Genomic DNA, 19,414 nt, shown 5'->3' with positions numbered 1-19,414 from the left:
CATTGGATGTAAATCCAATTTAAACGGTCGGTAGTCTCCCTTTCATCTATCGATTGCCAAACATATGTAAATACGTCTCATAAGTGATTTATCTACCCTCACATTGCCAGTGGTGATTACTCTAAAACAAATACAGCATATACATATACGAGTTACTAATGTGTGCATCATTTAATATAAACACACGCCAAATTAGGAAAAATATATATTTAAGAAACAAATGGTATTTGTAAAAGTATCGAAATGTCAGCTTGCGAGTTAACTCATGGATACTGGCTAAATGATCGTTTACTTCTTTCTCGGAAATCATTTTGTTCAGTAAACTTGAACAACAGTTCTGAACCAAGAATCTTCGAACATCATAAGAAAAATGGTAAAAAGAAAATTTAAATAAGAATACCATTACGCTTATATGAGGCAATTATACGGTTTTCATAAACCTATGCCATCGAATGCAGACATGCTTACAACGTCCACAACCAATGCCTAACGTACTATGAGTTCGGATTATAACATTCACGAATGGGTGAACGCACGTTTTTTTAATATTATACATCGAGATTAAGAAAACAAGGAAAAAAAATGTCATAATGTATTTTTCTTTCCCGATAATTACCATCACACGACGAACAAGAGGTCGACATTTTGTAATTGTGATGGTTGATGCTTCCATGACAAGATTTACCAATTATCACTCGATTATATGTCCTGTTCGAATGTTTGGATGAGGCTGACTGTTAAAGAGCACTTTCCTTAATGTGCCAGAATTCCTCGTGGACTTACGATTATTCAAATCTAAGAGGTGCATTATATAATTTTCTGGATGTTGACATCGGATGCAATACACGCTAATGTTGCTACAATTGGTATTGACGGCATCCGATGTTTTATCTGTAATGCTGGTTTAACAATTATAGGTCATGCTTTATAATGGTTTAGCGAGGTTTTATGAAAACAGTAGTAATTTCAAGAGAGTTTCATATGTAAATGTAAATGTGAAAACAAAAACAATTATGATAACAACATATTTATCTCGACTGATATGTAAGGCACAAACACTCACCGAGGTTTTTAAGTTTCAAGTAAATAGTTATACAACGCTTTGAACATAGAGGTAGATAGCTACCGTTGTACATATCCTTTTTATTTGTTCAGTGCATAAAAGATTTGTTTTACGATCCCATACAATTCTTTGACGAGTGTTTTGAATCTTTAAGATAATTGTCCTTGCATTGCGTCATTGCTTTCCAATTTTAGTAAACGGTTAGTTTAATATATATTTATTAGGATAAATTAAAGTGTTACACGGACTATTTTTATACATTCTGGAAAAAGTTTTACCAATTATCATTTTAAAAACGAATGTTAATTTTGTACATGCTCGAACATGCAAAAATAAACAACAACATCGGTTTAATTTCTTTAAAAAATAGTGAAAAAAAACACAACCTTCTTAGTGTTTTGTCTACAGACGAATTGAGAGTACAAAATGTGTACGTTTTAAAAAAAAATAGATTCAAAGAAGTAAAATGTATTAAATCGAGAATATTCTATTTATTTCATTTATTGCAATCATATGCAAGTGTTAATAGCGACGGAATTTAAGTATCAGCAAAAAGTCAATACAATAGTCTAATTTCAGGATTGTTTTTTTTTTCGAACCATAATCTGCTTTCAAAAATAAACAACTATTATATGACAAAAATACAAAAACAAATATTGAATTGATAAAAATTGCATAATATTTACACTGAGCTGAAAAACAATTGAGGGTGCTTTTCGGCTTGTAGGAAATGGATTCAACATAAGCAAAAGAAACGAACTTTTGACTGATCGATTGACACGCTTGGAAACCGAAACGCTATCGTGTGATTAACTGACTTTGTAACTCAGATGTGATAAATACAAAGCAGCAGTCGAACGTTGGTGTTGTTTTTATTTCAGACGCTCGCGACGAATCCATAAAAAAACGTCAACGTTTCTAATTTTGCCATTACAGAATATACAATGACAATTGAAAGTTCGGCAGAGCGAATCAACACCGTCATTGTGATTCGCCTCGGTCAGTAAAAAAAGAAGGAACGAACCGGTTCTCGTATAATTCCGAAACGTTAAAGACCTAAAAATTTCACGGTTGATGTAAACCTATAAAATACGCCGATTGGCGTTAACCCCACATCTCGTCCAAAGGAAATAGAAGAAGAAACGATGTGACCCAAAACCTAGAAAGCTAAAAAAAGATACCAACATGACGCTATTTATCATTTTCAAGAAGTTTAACCACCTATCGAAAACCGTGGGCTAAATAGGAGTTATATGTATTATATCGTGGAACGTTTAAGGACGTACTAAAAACAATAAGTAGAACAGTATGCTTATGCTTGTAATAAAAGCTATAATATAATATTTGTGTACGAATAACGAAAGCCAAAACGGACACATAGAAATCATTTTGATTTTTTTTAAATTGCAGAAACCCGGGAAAACCCCTCAAGTGGAGACACCAATATTTGCATTAAGAAGTCCTACCCAAATGCCCAAACTTTCAGAATTGTCCCCACATTTTTATCAAATTTACGACGATCAGCATTAATGGCAGATAATGTCTTTCAGCCCAGTAGTACAGGAGTTAGATATATATGTAAGCAACAGTTTTAAGGCATTATTACTATAAAAAGTAAAACAAATTACGCAAAAAATGGATTATACGACATGTTGAAAAGCTCATTAATACCATACAGTATACACGGAACTTAACATTATCAAGTGTATGTCTTGCCAACTTCAAATGAAAGTGTTGTTTGATAATCTGAACTACTAACTAAGTAACTTCCATATACAATACATTCCGTTTACAATTGAGATATCAAACATGTATTGTTTCAAATGATTTCAGTTATGTTTTTAAACAGTTAACACATTTTCATAAAAATCAGTGGCGTTATACTTTATAAAAGGACTAAAAGCACGGTCGGTAATTCTAATATTTCACATCTAGCAAACTATTAAATTTATATACAACACACGTTTACTTGTACTTTAATTTGCGTGGCAGTGCATCACCGTATTAACCACAGGCAGCAGTATCATAAATTTGCCCCCCCCCCCCCGAGTTAACTCCAAGGGTTCCAGATTGTTAAATGTACACCTAGACATCTATTGTGTATGGTTTGACTTTTCAACAACGAATATTGACAAAAATACATAGTTTGAAAAAAAAACTCGTATAGGTATATATATATACACAAGGTATGAAACGTACTATATGCCTATTGCTGAAAGATTGTGGAACACTGTACGTGACCTTTTTCATCGAAAACACACATGTTCCCATGCAGTTGCCCACAAAATGAAACTAGATTCGTTAAAAGACAGTAAAAGCAACGTGATTTCACAACTAACCGATCTCCTGCTCGGCTAATAACTTTAATATTCTATTAAATTTGACTTTCTCGCTATATGTCACTCGGTGTTTCATCTACACATGTACACCATTTTAATTTTATAACACGTCATCTGGTTGGTTGTCCTCATTGTTGGCCAATGATATGGCGTTTTAGAACCGAGCATTCGATCGTAAAAATATGACAGCAAAACACAGACATGTAGCGAGAAAGTCGAATTTAATTGAATATTTAAGGTATTAGCCGAGCAGGAGATCGGTTAGTAGTGTAATCTCGTTGCTTTTACTGTCGTTTAAAACGGACAAATGTAGACCGATGTCTTTACTAATTTCATTCCTCAAGAACGACCATGCACGGAACACGTCGTACATATGAACAAGAGGCTGTCACCGACGGCGTATGCCTGTTGTATAATCCCAAGAAACCAGGATTTTCATGAGAACCTAGGTCCTCATGTGAAAGGGTGCTCCACACGACAGACTGTTCCCGGGAGTCTTGACGTTCTCGCATTTACGATTCAATGACGCAATTAATAAATATATTCGACGTTAAACCGCTCCATTACTGTTAATATGCCTTTAATAAAGGATCACGTCTTTTAATGAAGTTACTATCCTGCCCCTTTGGACTTAAGTTTCAATTGTTTTTTTATATTGAACTTATCATAATCACTTTTCACATCACTATTTTGTATCCATTGACAAGGTGCATCTTAATTCGATAAATAAGATATGCGTAAGAATTACTGGCTTAAAACGAACAGCAGTTCCGTGTTCAGAGTTTTACATTAATATTAATAAACAACAGTGTGTCTATGATAGGTATAATGGGACTTTTGCGTGCAGAAACGTTCGTTGTGCAAATTCTAGAGAATACATAAAGTAAAGTAGAACGTGTATCATTTTCTTAGCTGCCATAAAAGTGTTGGTAAAGTATATGCAATCTCCATGTGACATATACACTCCGGCATGTTTTCTTTCTCGTGATAAGGCTGTCATAAGAGGATTTGCATTAGCATTAATTAATTAGCATTTTTATCTTTCCGTTACGGAATCGACAGAATGTGTACCAACATGTCCTAACTTAACTAAGAGTGTTTTCTGTATCAACAAGGGTGAACAACACAAACACTAGTCAGATGTGAAGTTAATTTGGGTTTAATGGTGAGATAAATAGAATTTCGTATTGAATATCTTGTATTCAAAAGGTAAATTGGCACAACGTTTTGAGTCTAAAGAGGTTGCAGGTTTTCAAATTTTAATAAAGTTCTTTCAATAATTAAGACTTTAAACCTTTACAATACATCAATACCGGTTTCCTTACTCGTTGTTTCGAGTGTTGCTTCTCTTCTACGAATTAGTTAATGCGTGTTTAAAGACAAGCATGACATGTTCGCAATCTCATGCTTGACCTTAATTATAAACGAGCTTTAACTTCTATTAAATATTAGGGATACCAGACGCACATGGTAATCCATATGAATGCAAATTGAACGCCAAAGGCATGGCAGTTTGCATCCTTGCATTATTTGTAAGAATGAAAGTATCTTTAAAGCGTAATGCACATAATATGTCTAGTATTAACAGATTGCAATTTACCTTATCACCCCCTGTACGTCGATAATCCAAATTCAGTTGGATAATTCAAACTGAAGAAAGAAATGTCGGCCGAAACTGAAACTGAAACTGACAGGTAGGTGGTTATTTTATCATTTCTTCTAATTAAGTAAATATAAGGACGTTATTGTTCTACTAATGTGATAATGAATGTCTGACACACACATGCGTTTTGAGTTCTGCAATGATTCAATAGTTTTCTAGTAAAAAACGATATATTTGTCTTCGGAAAATGCGACCTATGTGTTGTATTATTTACAAGTTAATTGACAAAAGAGCGAACGAAACTTTAACAGAGATATGCCAAATTATATCATTAATGTCCTGTAAAGTTTACTTTTAACACCTAGTATGTTTCTGTGTTAAAATTATGTGTTTGCAGGAAGATTATAAAAGTTTATGGAAAATCCAAACTGATAAGAAAATTTATGTGGATAATAGCCAAACTCAAAATGGATAATGCACAAACTGCGATGTATTTGACATGTTTTCAAAAGACAGGTTGGATATTATTCTTTGAAAACAACTATTTATCACCAAAAACTAAAACGATGTGTATAATGGAATATAAAAAATACTTTCCACGAACATCAACATTCATTTATTTGTTATTAGTGAAATCAATGTCAATGGAATTTGCATATAATTATATACAATTGAGATTAGAAGCAAAATAAGCATGCGAAATTTGCATTCCACGTACACAGAGATGCCCTAGCACGTGTTCCATGTCATTTTGGATAGCACGAAAAGCAAGAAATTTAAAAATGTCCCTACTTATTATATAATCACTTGATTTAAAGGAATTTGAGTCGAAGCTGCATGTTAAAGTGGCACTTGCCCTGCTGATTCGTGTATTTGTCACCATATTAGAGGTTTCGAATATTATTCAAGGCATAACTGATCTGATGAATTATGCATTATATCAGAAAGATTGCATCGAATTGTACACAAATATTTAAGGCAATATCGACGGCTAGTATAGCATTTTACTTTCCGAAATATAATTACACATTGAAAATAGCATTTCAAATGATTTCAAAATACACAGACATAGATATTAATAATCTTCTGTAAATGATGTATTTTAATAATAATTAAAAGTTTTCCCCGTGACCCTTTTCGCCGGCGCGGGAAAATTTAAGTAGTAGTAAAATATTTACGAGTGAATTGTACAGTACCCCGCTTTGCGCATGCTCACTTACGATAAACGACTTTTAACGGCATTAAAGCATAGGAAGCTTGCGAGTTCTATATGGAATGACTTTGAAGCCTGTTGAAACCTTGGTGGGAAAAATATTTGTGGACTTTTAACTATTTTTCTTTCCGATTTCATCAATTACGTAGTATTCCTTCCGATTTCATGATAATACAATTTGGACTTTTGTAATTGTGAATATTTGATATTTCATTATATAGGGAAATACCGTCGATTCGCTCCTTTAAACTGGTGACAAATAGTTTTAGAGCCGGGGCGATGGGCAGGCACTTTGATTAACTTTTTCTATCGCCATTTTAAATAGCGAGTTGCTGATGTTGTTCATCTATGTTTTGTGGAGTAATGTCAGCATATATTTTTGTCCGATAACATAATCGCCGGTTGTTTCATCTAAGGTAAGTTCTCTAGTTTTTAATTTTTTCTACGTAATGGTTAGTTGTGTTATGGAATAGTATTTATTTCAGGCATTTAAAGAACTCTGTACAATAATAACATCTGTAGTTTTCAATTATCTTCTGTTTTACATGAAAATAAAAGAAAATCATTTTTATAAAGATTGTTTAACAATGTGCTACAATGTTTTTGTTGTCAGCAATTAAATAAATCTCGAAATATTTTACAAGAGTCTTTATTTTACATAGAGCTTTACTTAAAGACATCTTGCAGTTTGGTCATTATCCATCGACTTCCTAATGTTAGTTTGGAATTATCCATACACTAGTTAGGTCATTATCCAATTTGTATATTATCGTCCCAAACAAATACGAATATATTGCGTTTTCGAACATTTACGCCAATCAAATTTTTTAAAAATATAATTATATGAAAGGTTAATACACAAGTTCAAGCATTAAAATATAACAAATATTCGATTATAATTGTTTTTGGCCTCAAACTTTGGACAATTTCATTTACTTTTTCCAGATTTTCAAACATATTCATTTTATTTCGATGTAATTGTTTTTAATTGTAATGGTTTTTTTTTAGCGCATTGTATCCGGAAAATAACATTTTATCGAAAAGAAACGTTTATTATGTCACAACTTACCTTAAATAAACATGTTCTTATAAATAAATGACTGGAATCTTTATTTCTGTCGCGATTTTTTCTTCAGTTTGAATTATCCTACACAGTTTGGATTATCGACGTACAGGGAGTGCTTATACCCATGGAGGTTTCACGACACGCAAAACTGTTGTTAAGAGTCTTGACGTTGTGTAATATTTACCGTTGTGTTAAACATTCACGAAATGCTCGTGCGACAGAAGACAGTGAGGACGGACATAACCAGACCCGAAACTGCTGTACAGACTTTACTATGCCGACCAGAAGACAGTGAGGACGGACATAACCAGACCCGAAACTGCTGTACAGACTTTACTATGCCGACCAGAAAACAGTGAGGACGGACATAACCAGACCCGAAACTGCTGTACAGACGTTACTATGCCGACCAGTAGAAAGTGAGGACGGACATAACCAGACCCGAAACTGATGTACAGACTTTACTATGCCGACCAGAAGACAGTGAGGACGGACATAACCAGACCCGAACTGCTGTACAGACTTTACTATGCCGGCCAGAAGACAGTGAGTACGGACATAACCAGACCCGAAACGGCTGTACAGACTTTACTATGCCGACCAGAAGACAGTGAGGACGGACATAACCAGACCCGAAACTGCTGTACAGACTTTACTATGCCGACCAGGAGACAGTGAGGACGGACATAACCAGACCCGGAACTGCTGTACAGACTTTACTACGCCGACCAGAAGACAGTGAGGACGGAAATAACCAGACCCGAAACTGCTGTACAGACTTTACTATGCCGACAAGAAGACAATGAGGACGGAAATAACCAGACCCGAAACTGCTGTACAGACTTTACTATGCCGACCAGAAGACAGTGAGGACGGAAATAACCAGACCCGAAACTGCTGTACAGACTTTACAATGCCGACCAGAAGACAGTGAGGACGGACATAACCGGACCCGAAACTGCTGTACAGACTTTACTATGCCGACCAGAAAACAGTGAAGACGGACATAACCAGACCCGAAACTGCTGTACAGACTTTACAATGCCGACCAGAAGACAGTGAGGACGGACATAACCAGACCCGAAACTGCTGTACAGACTTTACTATGCCGACCAGAAGACAGTGAGGACGGACATAACCAGACCCGAACTTGCTGTACAGACTTTACTATGCCGACCAGAAGACAGTGAGGACGAACATAACCAGACCCGAAACTACTGTACAGACTTTACTATGCCGACCAGAAGACAGTGAGGACGGACATAACCAGACCCGAAACTGCTGTACAGACTTTACTATGTCGACCAGAAGACAGTGAGGACGGACATAACCGGACCCGAAACTGCTGTACAGACTTTACTATGCCGACCAGAAAACAGTGAGGACGGACATAACCAGACCCGAAACTGCTGTACAGACTTTACTATGCCGACCAGAAGACAGTGAAGACGGACATAACCAGACCCGAAACTGCTGTACAGACTTTACTATGCCGACCAGAAGACCGTGAGGACGGACATAACCAGACCCGAAACTGCTGTACAGATTTTACTATGCCGACCAGAAGACAGTGAGGACGGAAATAACCAGACCCGAAACTGTTGTACAGAAGTTATTATTACCTGATGTCTTATATAAATGATAATTAATCATTTTTTGCTATTTCCTCGTCGAAAAAGAAATTTGCAATGTTTTAAACTGTTACCGGTGAATATCGAACTGTTGACCGGTCAACAGTTTGAACTGTTGCCCGCTGAAATAATGACGTCATTTCGTCAAAAAAATGACGTCATTTTACAGTTTAACAGTCAAAATTATTTATTTTATCATTTACTGTTGTGTGCAAATAAAAAGTTAGTTTGCTGTTATTTCTATGTTGGAAATTTGATCAGGTAATAAAACACTTATTTCATGGATGCTTGGTGAACAGTTAAAACTGTTGTCCCTCGGTATCAGGGCTGACATTTATCGGCCTCGAGCAACAGTACCAAAGTCATTCCTGATACCTTGGGAAACAGTTTTGACTGTTCACCGCGCATCCATTAAATAAGTGAATACTGTCGACCATTAGACAACGAGAACGAAAACAAGCAGACCTCTAACTGTTGTAACTGAGATGAGCTGGAAGAAATACTAATCACATATATTCACACAAGCCCCAACGAAGTAGTGGTTATTCTCCAGACATATTTTCCATTTATATTCTAAAAGGAAGTGTTATGCCTTGCACATCAATAATAAATCGGTTAACTCGGTTTCGTCCACATAACGTTAAGTTTGCTTATTGGAATTTTGCCTATGAAAATAGTACATAAATGTTTAAACATAATATTGAGAATTAATTTCAAATCCGATGCTGTTGCTTTAATTTACAAAAATAAACAGTTTGTCCATAATTGGCCTGCATTAGTTTCTCATTAGAAATTACTTACATCGAAGTTTGGGTAAATATAGCAATGTTAGTTACTTAAACCTGTAAGTGGTACATTGAACCCACAGGTGGTTAGCGTGTGGCTATGATATTAATTAGTGAAAACATCATTTTGAATGATAAATAATCATATTATAACGAACAATCAACTTTTCTGAAAAAAAATCACTATCAAATATATATATATATAAAGCAAGGCATTCAACTCAAAATCACCCGAAAACGGGGTGCATCGCTTTAAACAGCCATAATTTCATTAATTGTGCAGCGATTGTCACGATCCCACGAACAAACAATACGACCCACGACAATTTATTTCTCTCCTGAAAGTAAATCGCTCCACCCGTTAAATAAAAGTGGCATCTATGCTTATTTATTACGCAATATTCAATATAATTTCAATAAACATTGTTAATCCCTGATTATACTGGTATAAAGGGGTTTTAGCATGCATTTATTATGCTATTGGAAAAACAATTAGTTTAGTTAATAACATTAGTTACCTTTAACGTGTATTTCGGTAAGCTAAACTCGCTCTCAGACGCTTGCGCATGCACCAAAATCCCATTTGTTACTACGTGCACCGGTGATGTAAGTAATAAACACGACCACAATTATATGTAAAGATGTTATTTCAGAAAGAATTAACTAAACATTGTTTTAATGTGTATCTGACACGAAATAGAGTTTAATAGCTGGAATTGTGTTGATCTAAATACGCTTTCCAGCGCCCAACATTACTAATAGGACATGTACGTGTCAATATTTTTAGGTGATATACAACAACATAATCTTGGTCATTTTTCTGAGATAAATTAACCTTCTTTAGCGAGTATTTCGCTTATGCTACACACTGAGCCGCAATAGCAGATGGTCGCACTGGTGCCAGTCCCTATATGTTGTGATGGTGTGTTAGTAATTATTACATCTACAATGGCAGTTATCGATGATAATTACGAAAATAATAACAGAACATTGTGTTGACTGGTATTTGACACAAGACAACGATTTGTTACAAGGATTTCGTTAAGTAACGAATAGCGTGTACCGATATTCACAATGGTTTTACAAATGAACGTGATATAATTCATTTTTAACTGAAAATATGACATTTATGCATCTGTATAATGGAAAGTGCCACACAAAAATAGGTTTGACCATGTTCTGAAATAAATGACATGTCTATTTCGGTGAATTCGGTTATTCTTCGCGTTCAAGTTGCCAAACGAAGTTGTTGAGAGCACATAACGGCTTTGGACGTGGGTTAAATTCAAGGCCTCCAACTAGTCAGAATAGATACAGACTTTCCGAGTTATATAAACCCCGGTGTTATAATAATGGTATCACCGACATTCGGCATGTCGATGAAAATGACGGGAAAAATAGCAATTGGCTTCAAGATTGGTGGTGGTGGTGGTGGTGGTGGTGGTGGTGGTGGTGGTGGTGGTGGTGGTGGTGGTGGTGGTGGTGGTGGTGGTGGTGGTGGTGGTGGTGGTGGTGGTGGTGGTGGTGGTGGTGGTGGTGGTGGTGGTGGTGGTGGTGGTGGTGGTGGTGGTGGTGGTGGTGGTGGTGGTGGTGGTGGTGGTGGTGGTGGTGGTGGTGGTGGTGGTGGTGGTGGTGGTGGTGGTGGTGGTGGTGGTGGTGGTGGTGGTGGTGGTGGTGGTGGTGGTGGTGGTGGTGGTGGTGGTGGTGGTGGTGGTGGTGGTGGTGGTGGTGGTGGTGGTGGTGGTGGTGGTGGTGGTGGTGGTGGTGGTGGTGGTGGTGGTGGTGGTGGTGGTGGTGGTGGTGGTGGTGGTGGTGGTGGTGGTGGTGGTGGTGGTGGTGGTGGTGGTGGTGGTGGTGGTGGTGGTGGTGGTGGTGGTGGTGGTGGTGGTGGTGGTGGTGTGGTGGTGCTAGTTGTTGCTGTTATTTTAAGCATGCTTGTGCTGGGCATGAATACTTACGAAACAATTCTTATTTATCTCACATATGCCTTTTACTTGATAAAAAAAATATCACATTTAAACTGTTTGTTTTTATGGTCATCATGCATCCAATCAGTATTAATTAGCATTAAACTAACAGCAACCTTTAAACCCATGCTTTGCGTTTGCGCAGGTGTACTAACCGGATTGACTGCAATAGTCTACGTCTACGTCTACGCAAAGGAGGTTACCGGTATGATATTAATGTGATGGGTTCAGTTTAAATCTTTTGAAATGGTTACTCCAAGGTACTTAGCAGTTTCGGTGGATTTTAGGGTTTTATCATGAAGAGTATATTGGAAGATGGTGGGATTCTTTTTACGGGTGATCCTTGGCACCTCACACTTATCCTGGTTGAACTAAATAGTCCAGTATGGCAAGCGGTTCGTATGGCAAGCGGTTCGACGCACAATCCCAAGAAACTAGGTTTCTCATGAGAACTAAGGTTCCTAAATGAAATCTTGGGTTCTCATGAAAACTTAGGATATCCAAGAAAACGACGTGAAAAGCTGTCGAGAACCTCGGTTCTTGTGAAAACCTTGGATATCAAACGAGAACTTCAGTTCACAGAATGAGAACCTATGTTCTCATGAAAGCCTTGTTTCTGATGAGAACCTAAGTTCTATGTGTCTATGAGGACCTAGGTTCTCATGAAAAACCTAGTTTCTCATGAGAACCTAGGTTATCTAGCGTAAACTAAGGTTTTCAAATGAGAACCTAGGTCATGAAAAACCTGGTTTCTTGGGATTTCTTAAACCTAGTTTCTCATGAGAACCTAGGTTCTCATGAAAAACCTGGTTTCTTGGGATTTAATAAACCTAGTTTCTCATGAGAACCTAGGTTCTCATGAAAATCCTGGTTTCTTGGGATTATACAACAGGCATACGCCGTCGGTGACAGCCTCTTGTTCATATGTACGACGTGTTCCGTGCATGGGTGTTCTTGAGGAATGAAATTAGTAAAGAAATCTGTCTACATTGGTCTGAACACATGAATAAAAAATTAAACTTTTTAGAAATACATCTTTAATTGTAAATATTATTTTGAGACTAAAAATTGAAACAAACTCAGATCAATCGTTACATAACTCATTGTTACAGCATTAAATGAGTTTCAGATATTCAGTTCCCTTGTTCGGGCTTCAAACGACCGTACGGTACAGTATTGGGCTATTTTTTAGTTTTCTATTTTAAGTGTGTCTGTCATATATTTAAGCAATCATTATGGTATAAATAGAAGTTTTAACTCTAATGATAATGTGTATTAATGTATTATTCAATCTTAAGATATCGGCCCACACTGCAAGAAAAACTTATGCACTAAAGATTTTGCAAACATATTTCCATAACTTGAGATATCTGCAAAAATAAAGTACTTGGCGGCGTGTTTTCGTTCTGTCCAGCTCGTGTGTAATCATATGTGAACCCCATTGATCATGCGCCCTGAATAATATGTGTCCCGTATTCCAAACGAACAAGTTTACGCCATCCAACGCGTAATTCTGAAAACATAGGTTCTCATGAGAACCTATGGCAATCGGTTCGACGCATAATCCCAATAAACTCGGTTTTTCATGAGAACCAAGGTTCTCATTCTGAGAACCTAGGTTCTTAGTTACCAGAGCGCCTTGGTTTTCAAATGTGAACTTGGATTCTGGAAGTCATGTGCAATCTCCAAGCGAGAACCTAGTTTCTTGGGATTATGCGTCGAACCGCTAGCCATAGCCCAGTCCTGCTCCCAGCCTTCAAATCTCTGTAAGTCTGTTGTAGTCGCTTTGCGTCTGTCTGTCCCTTAATAGTGTGTATTAACCGATGTTTTACGTACAAAGTATTATCTCCCTTAGAAAGAAAATTGACATGAAATGCAGGGAAATACAAATAAAGTATCTTCTCAGTTTTTGCGCTTTATTTACGTGTATAGTCATGTGATGTTGATCAGAGTTATCGCTAAATAGTCAGACTCGGTTCGTAAGAAATTTAAACGTCAACACCTACCTGATTTGGTCAACTCGGATGATGATGATGATCATGATATTTGGTCAGTTTGTCGAGAATGATGTGAAGCCTGAAGGTGTTCTACAAATAGCATGTTAATTATTTGCTCTCCAAGATTCAATTAACTTAACTAAGGTAACTGTTGTTTTAATTTACTACTTTTACTTTTGCAATAAAATATAAGCATGATTTACACGGGAAATAATCTACGAAATGAAATTTATAAAACATGACTCAGACTGGTCCACACCTGAAGAGATGTTTGTTTAAGCAAAATATCATTAGACTAATGATTAGTATCACTTAATTGACTATTTACTAGACAAGTTACGGAGAATCTTATGCAAGAAACCTGCCTTCATTTCCAAAGTCAGTTTTGCAATCAAGGATCAAAATCAAAGGTAAAATTTAAGAAAGAATAAATCCTACACCTATATTTTTTTATAAATCAAGGATTGAAATTGAAGTACAGTACACTCCACGCGTTTTCCCCAATTTCCCTCCATACTCCGCGGGTTTCGACCTGGAGGGAGATTAAGAAAATCCCGCTATACGCTGCGTTTGCATGATTTTGGACGCGGCGGTTAACGATCGGCAAAACTGATAAGCCGACGCGGCAGCCCTCGGCGTTTGCAACGCGGGGGAAACTCCGCGTTTTACGAGATAACGATCAATTTAATTTTGTTTGACTTCCTGATTTTCAAATAAATTTACATTTATTCTAAGTACATACATGTACATGTAGTATAATATTTACAATTAAAAAAACAACCAAGATAGATCGATCCCGACGTGGTTGTAGAAGTAGTTGTTGTTGTATAGAAAACTTGTTTATTTACGACACACAAAACGTCGTCCTTTAACTAATACTTACCAATTAATATAAACACAGTTTGCAACATTGTTTTTATTTTGATAATTTAAACCAAAGTTTTCATGTTAGCAGGTGATTTTCTATACAAATGACCAAGGACCCTAAAAATCTCGCAAATCTGTGTGAATTGACAGTTTGACGTAATCAAAGAAAAGCCGCTTCCTGTCTACAGGCATAACTTACTCAAGTAAACACGTTCAACGAATGCATAAGGAATGGTTCAATTCTCTGCTCGCTAATGCATTGATTTTCTCTTTGTTGGTATGTAGGTTATTCCATTGATTGCTAAAAGGTGGTAACTATTGAGTTGATAATTGCATTTAATATTCACAGTTGTATTCTTGTTGCGTTGACATTCTAAACAATGTTTACCAGTAATTATGGACCAAATCGGCAGAGTGACATTCACACATGTTAATCCCTTTTGTCAAAACACAGCAGACAGCAGTCTACACAATAGGTCAGTAGACAAGCTTTGCGTGTTTTCATAACGTCAAACACTTAAAATCCAGTTCCGCCCAGATGTCTTCTTTAATCAGTTTACTATACAATTTGTGTTTAAATAATTACTCTACTAAAATACCGTAACGATAAAGATTCTGCGTGTTCGAATTGAAATTATTTTAGAGGAAATATCAACTTATTCGCGATATAATTTCGTTAATAAATACCAAGGAAACTTTTAACCGAAATCAACAAAATTAAATGTTCTCTGCGCTACAAAGTTTGTATAAAAAAATCAATACACGCACGCTTTGCAGGAGTATACATTGTACCTTGACCTTGTACATTGCAGCATAATTTTCGCGCGCTTTTGTCGGGAAATATACATGACTGTATATTGGAAGCATTTGTAAACGTCGTGTTAACAATTAAAAATCGTAGTGTGTTTCGGATTACGAATTATTATTCTCATTTGGAAATTTTACGGAACATGTATTCTTGTGTCATATGTGTTATGATTTAAATATTAATTTGTCAAATGTATTATATTAGACTAATTCATGTTGTAGACGTACCTGTGAATTAAAAAACATATTTTTTATACGTATTAATTTTCTATACAATTATCTTTTTTATACATGTACTACAGTATTTAAACAATTTATTATAACAATGTTTTTATTTTTTGGCATGCCCAGTAGCACACTGCTAACGCAGCGTTGCGCGGCGATCACTGAAAAGAACGGAAAGTGTCTGCATTTACCGACTAGCCTAAAGTAATACACGCCGCTGGAATTAGCGAAGGCGGCTTAACGCGGAGCGTTTTATCGAGTTCACCTCGCTCTTCCAACGCCGCGTGAACACTTGCTAGCAGAAAAAAACCCGCGGAGGGAGCGCGTTTTTTTGGGAAAACGCGTGGAGTGTACTGTATGTTACATTCCTTGCTGGAAGTGGTATGCACTATGAAACTGAGATGATGACTAAATGTGAAAGAACTCAATATCCCTATGGCCAAGTTCAAAATTTAAGGTCAACTGGTAAAAATTACCCGTCAGAAATATTCATGTTTATATTTTATCCATGTGTATCATTGATTTATTTTCGAATAACCAAGCTGGAAAATCAAGAATGCTGTAAATAGTCAATATCAGATCTCAAGATATAATTAATCTATTTTTGGCACTTTTTTAACCAGGTTTTCCGAAGGAAAAAACTGGTTATTAGATTGGCGAATGCGGGCGGGCGGGCTGGCTGGCTGGCTGGCTGGCGGGCTGGCGGAATAAGCTTGTCCGGGCCATAACTATGTCGTTCATTGTCAGATTTTAAAATCATTTGGCACATTTGTTCACCATCATTGGACGGTGTGTCGCGCGAAATAATTACGTCGATATCTCCAAGGTCAAGGTCACACTTTGAGTTCAAAGGTCAAAAATGGCCATAAATTAGCTTGTCCGAGCCATAACTATGTCGTTCATCGTCAGATTTTAAAATCATTTGGCACATTTGTTCACCATCATTGGACGGTGTGTCGCACGAAATAATTACGTCGATATCTCCAACGTCAAGGTCACACTTTGAGTTCAAAGGTCAAAAATGGCCATAAATGAGCTTGTCCTGGCCATAACTATGTCATTCATTGTGAGATTTTAAAATCATTTGGCACATTTGTTCACCATCATGGGACGGTGTGTCCCACGAAAGAATCACGTCAATATCTCCAATGTCAAGGTCGCCACGACTAAAAATAGATTTAAAAAAAAAAAAAACTTACAAAGGGGGTTAATTTTTTTTGGTCATTTCAAAAGTTCAGTTTGAGTTTTCTCCCTTTATCAGATTTTTTTTTCACAATGAAAACCTGGTTTTGTGACAATTTTGTCCCTTGTCCTGAAAATAAATTATGATTTTCCAGCATGGATGAATGTTCAAACAACTTAAATAAGTATTATGCAAGATTGGATAAATGTCACTAGAAAGAACTATGTACAAGGTTAAAGTTCAATCATGGTAACTAAAATGTAAAAATTAAGAACTACATGTACGTGATTAACACTTTGCCCAGAAGAAAACTTTGTTCAGCACTTGTGGCTTTTCAATAAACATTAAAATGAGATATAAACCTATCAATGCTTTTACACTTGATGTGTTCTTTTATATAATTAAAGACTTTATTAACAGGCATATATTTTTGTAAATAAATAAATAATTTCAAAAGTGTTTCAGAAAATATTGTGAAAGATGGCTGGTCGAGTGGCAGTTGAAAGAACTCATATTTGTGATGTTGTCGGATGTAAAGATGCATGGCAAATCTTAAGAAACAGGTGAGTTATTGAAAATTTGTTATATACTGTCAGTACTTTTATTAGATATCAATAGGTGTATTATCCAATCATTTTCTGATTTTTATCACCATTAAGAATGTTTTAAAGCTGGCTTGTCACCAGGTTTAAGTGCATGGTAATATTTTAGCCTGAAATTCCAAATATTATCACTTTGAGCTTGTTTTATGTCTGAAGTGATGTGCACATGAATAAAGGCACAAACACTTGAGATTGAACTTGTCAATTGTAGGTCCTTGCGCCTAAAGCAAATGATTGAACTCCTTGCCAATTAGTGCTGCAACAATATACCTGTATATCGCTATATATCGCAATACGCAATCCACATATTGTATTGCGATACGATTTTCATCATACCGGTACGAAAATTCTACAAAAATTCATCCACAATTCGTCCAGAAAAGCCATCCGAAATAATGTTATCAAGATAAACAAAACAAATCAGTGTTTAGTAAAAATAAATTGTTACGTAAAAATAGCATTCTCAAAAGTCTATTATACGGACTAGCGTTGTTACATGGGAGTCCTTAAGATCTGCTTTTGCATGTCATACCAATAAAAGAGTTAACTGTGTTTGTAAAGCATTTTGTACAAAAGGCTAGAATTGCCATTTGGATATAACTAGAACCTTAACAAACAATACAAAGGTTATATTCATGTAATTAAGTTGGTTTTGGTGACTAGCTGGCGAGTTATAATTCTGGTAAAAGTTAGCAATATATTGCAATACGGGTTTTGGAATTGACAATATATTGCAATACGTTTTTTTGCGTATTTTTGCAGCACTATTGCCAATTGTAGGTTTGTGCCCTTTTGCCATAAAATTGAAGGAAAAGAACTGTAAGTTCAATCCCTATTAAATTTATGCAATGGCTTCACTGACCCAAATATTATTGCAGTTAAAGTGAACATAGTTATTAATTTATTTGATATATTTCATAGATAATATTTTTATGCATTTATGGAATACAAACAATAGCTATTTGATATGAAAATTGCGTTTTCACACAAATATCTTTTCAAATACTGGATTATTAACCCCCTTTTTTGTTCACATTATGATAGTACCAGTACCGTTTAAGTAAAAATCAATATATTTATCAAAAGAATGGCTTTCTAGTAAACCCTTTCCTGCTTAGATAAGCATGTGTGTAGTCCCTAAGAAAATCTCATTAAAAAATCTTTCCTTTCCAGAATAAAGTTTAAAAGTTTGTCCAACCCTTAGATTCTGATGAGCACCAAAAAGCATTAAACCTGAACAGACTGCAAGTTACTGGCAGGCTGCTCTGGTTTATGCAGTTTGCATGTAGCCATTTCCTCCTGAGCATGAAAGTGTTAATGTTGTTATATCTATTATTTTGCAACTGTTGCCAGCGTTCATTTGAAACCACATCACATAATACTGTCATAATTGCCTGTTCTGTTGTCAGATCATGCCTGAGTCGAGGGACTGCTGTTAATTTGTGTGGGGTGCTGCAGACTAGGAGTGAGATGATTGATATAAAGGGGACGAAACTCTTCCTAATCAAGTTAGAGTGTGGAATAAACATCATTGTGAAGGTTAGATCAGCGTCACTCACTGCTTCATCAAACAGTAGTTTAGTATGAATAAGCCTCGCTTTAGGAAAAGAGGGTTTACTGCATGTGTGTCAAGTGTTGTCTCCGATTAGCCAGTGCAGTTTGTAAAGGCTAATCAGGGACGACATTTATTGTTTTTTTTTATTTAAAGAAAGCATCTCCTTACAAAAAAATCCAGTTTAGGCAAAAAAAAGTTTGTCCCTGATTAGCCTGTGCAGACTGCAGAGGCTCATGTGGGACAAAACTTTGTTGGCAAGCATTAAAGGGACCTTTTCACAGATTTTGAAGTTTGTCATTAAATGCTTTATATTGGTAAATGTGAACATTGGATCTTAAAAGCTCCAGTAAAAAATCAAGAATAAAATTTTAAAAAAGGAAAAAAAAGTAGCCGGTACCAGGGCTCGAACCAGTGACCCCCGGAGTCCTGGAGTTAGTCTGAAGTAAAAACTCATTAGCCCTCTCGGCTATTCTGGCGGGCATACGCAGTATAAGTATTTTATACCTTATAT

The 19,414-nt window shown here is 36.2% G+C and overlaps 1 protein-coding gene across 1 annotated transcript in view; it reads left to right on the top strand.

The window, feature by feature from the left end:
- The first annotated feature begins 13,529 nt into the window (after nt 1–13,529).
- LOC127853735 (CST complex subunit CTC1-like) overlaps nt 13,530–19,414 on the top strand; it is a 44,855-nt gene continuing 38,970 nt past the window's right edge. Inside the window, exons 1-3 of the mRNA XM_052388474.1 lie at nt 13,530–13,808; nt 17,212–17,309; nt 18,758–18,887. Coding sequence (XP_052244434.1) covers nt 17,227–17,309; nt 18,758–18,887 — 213 coding nt within the window. The 5' untranslated portion in view covers nt 13,530–13,808; nt 17,212–17,226. The remainder of the gene's footprint in view (nt 13,809–17,211; nt 17,310–18,757; nt 18,888–19,414) is intronic.

The sequence above is a fragment of the Dreissena polymorpha genome, chromosome 12 (genome assembly GCF_020536995.1).
Source record: "Dreissena polymorpha isolate Duluth1 chromosome 12, UMN_Dpol_1.0, whole genome shotgun sequence".
Classification (NCBI taxonomy): Eukaryota; Metazoa; Mollusca; class Bivalvia; order Myida; family Dreissenidae; genus Dreissena; species Dreissena polymorpha.
Note: the sequence above shows the minus strand (reverse complement) of the source record. Positions and strands in the feature narration are given on the sequence as shown.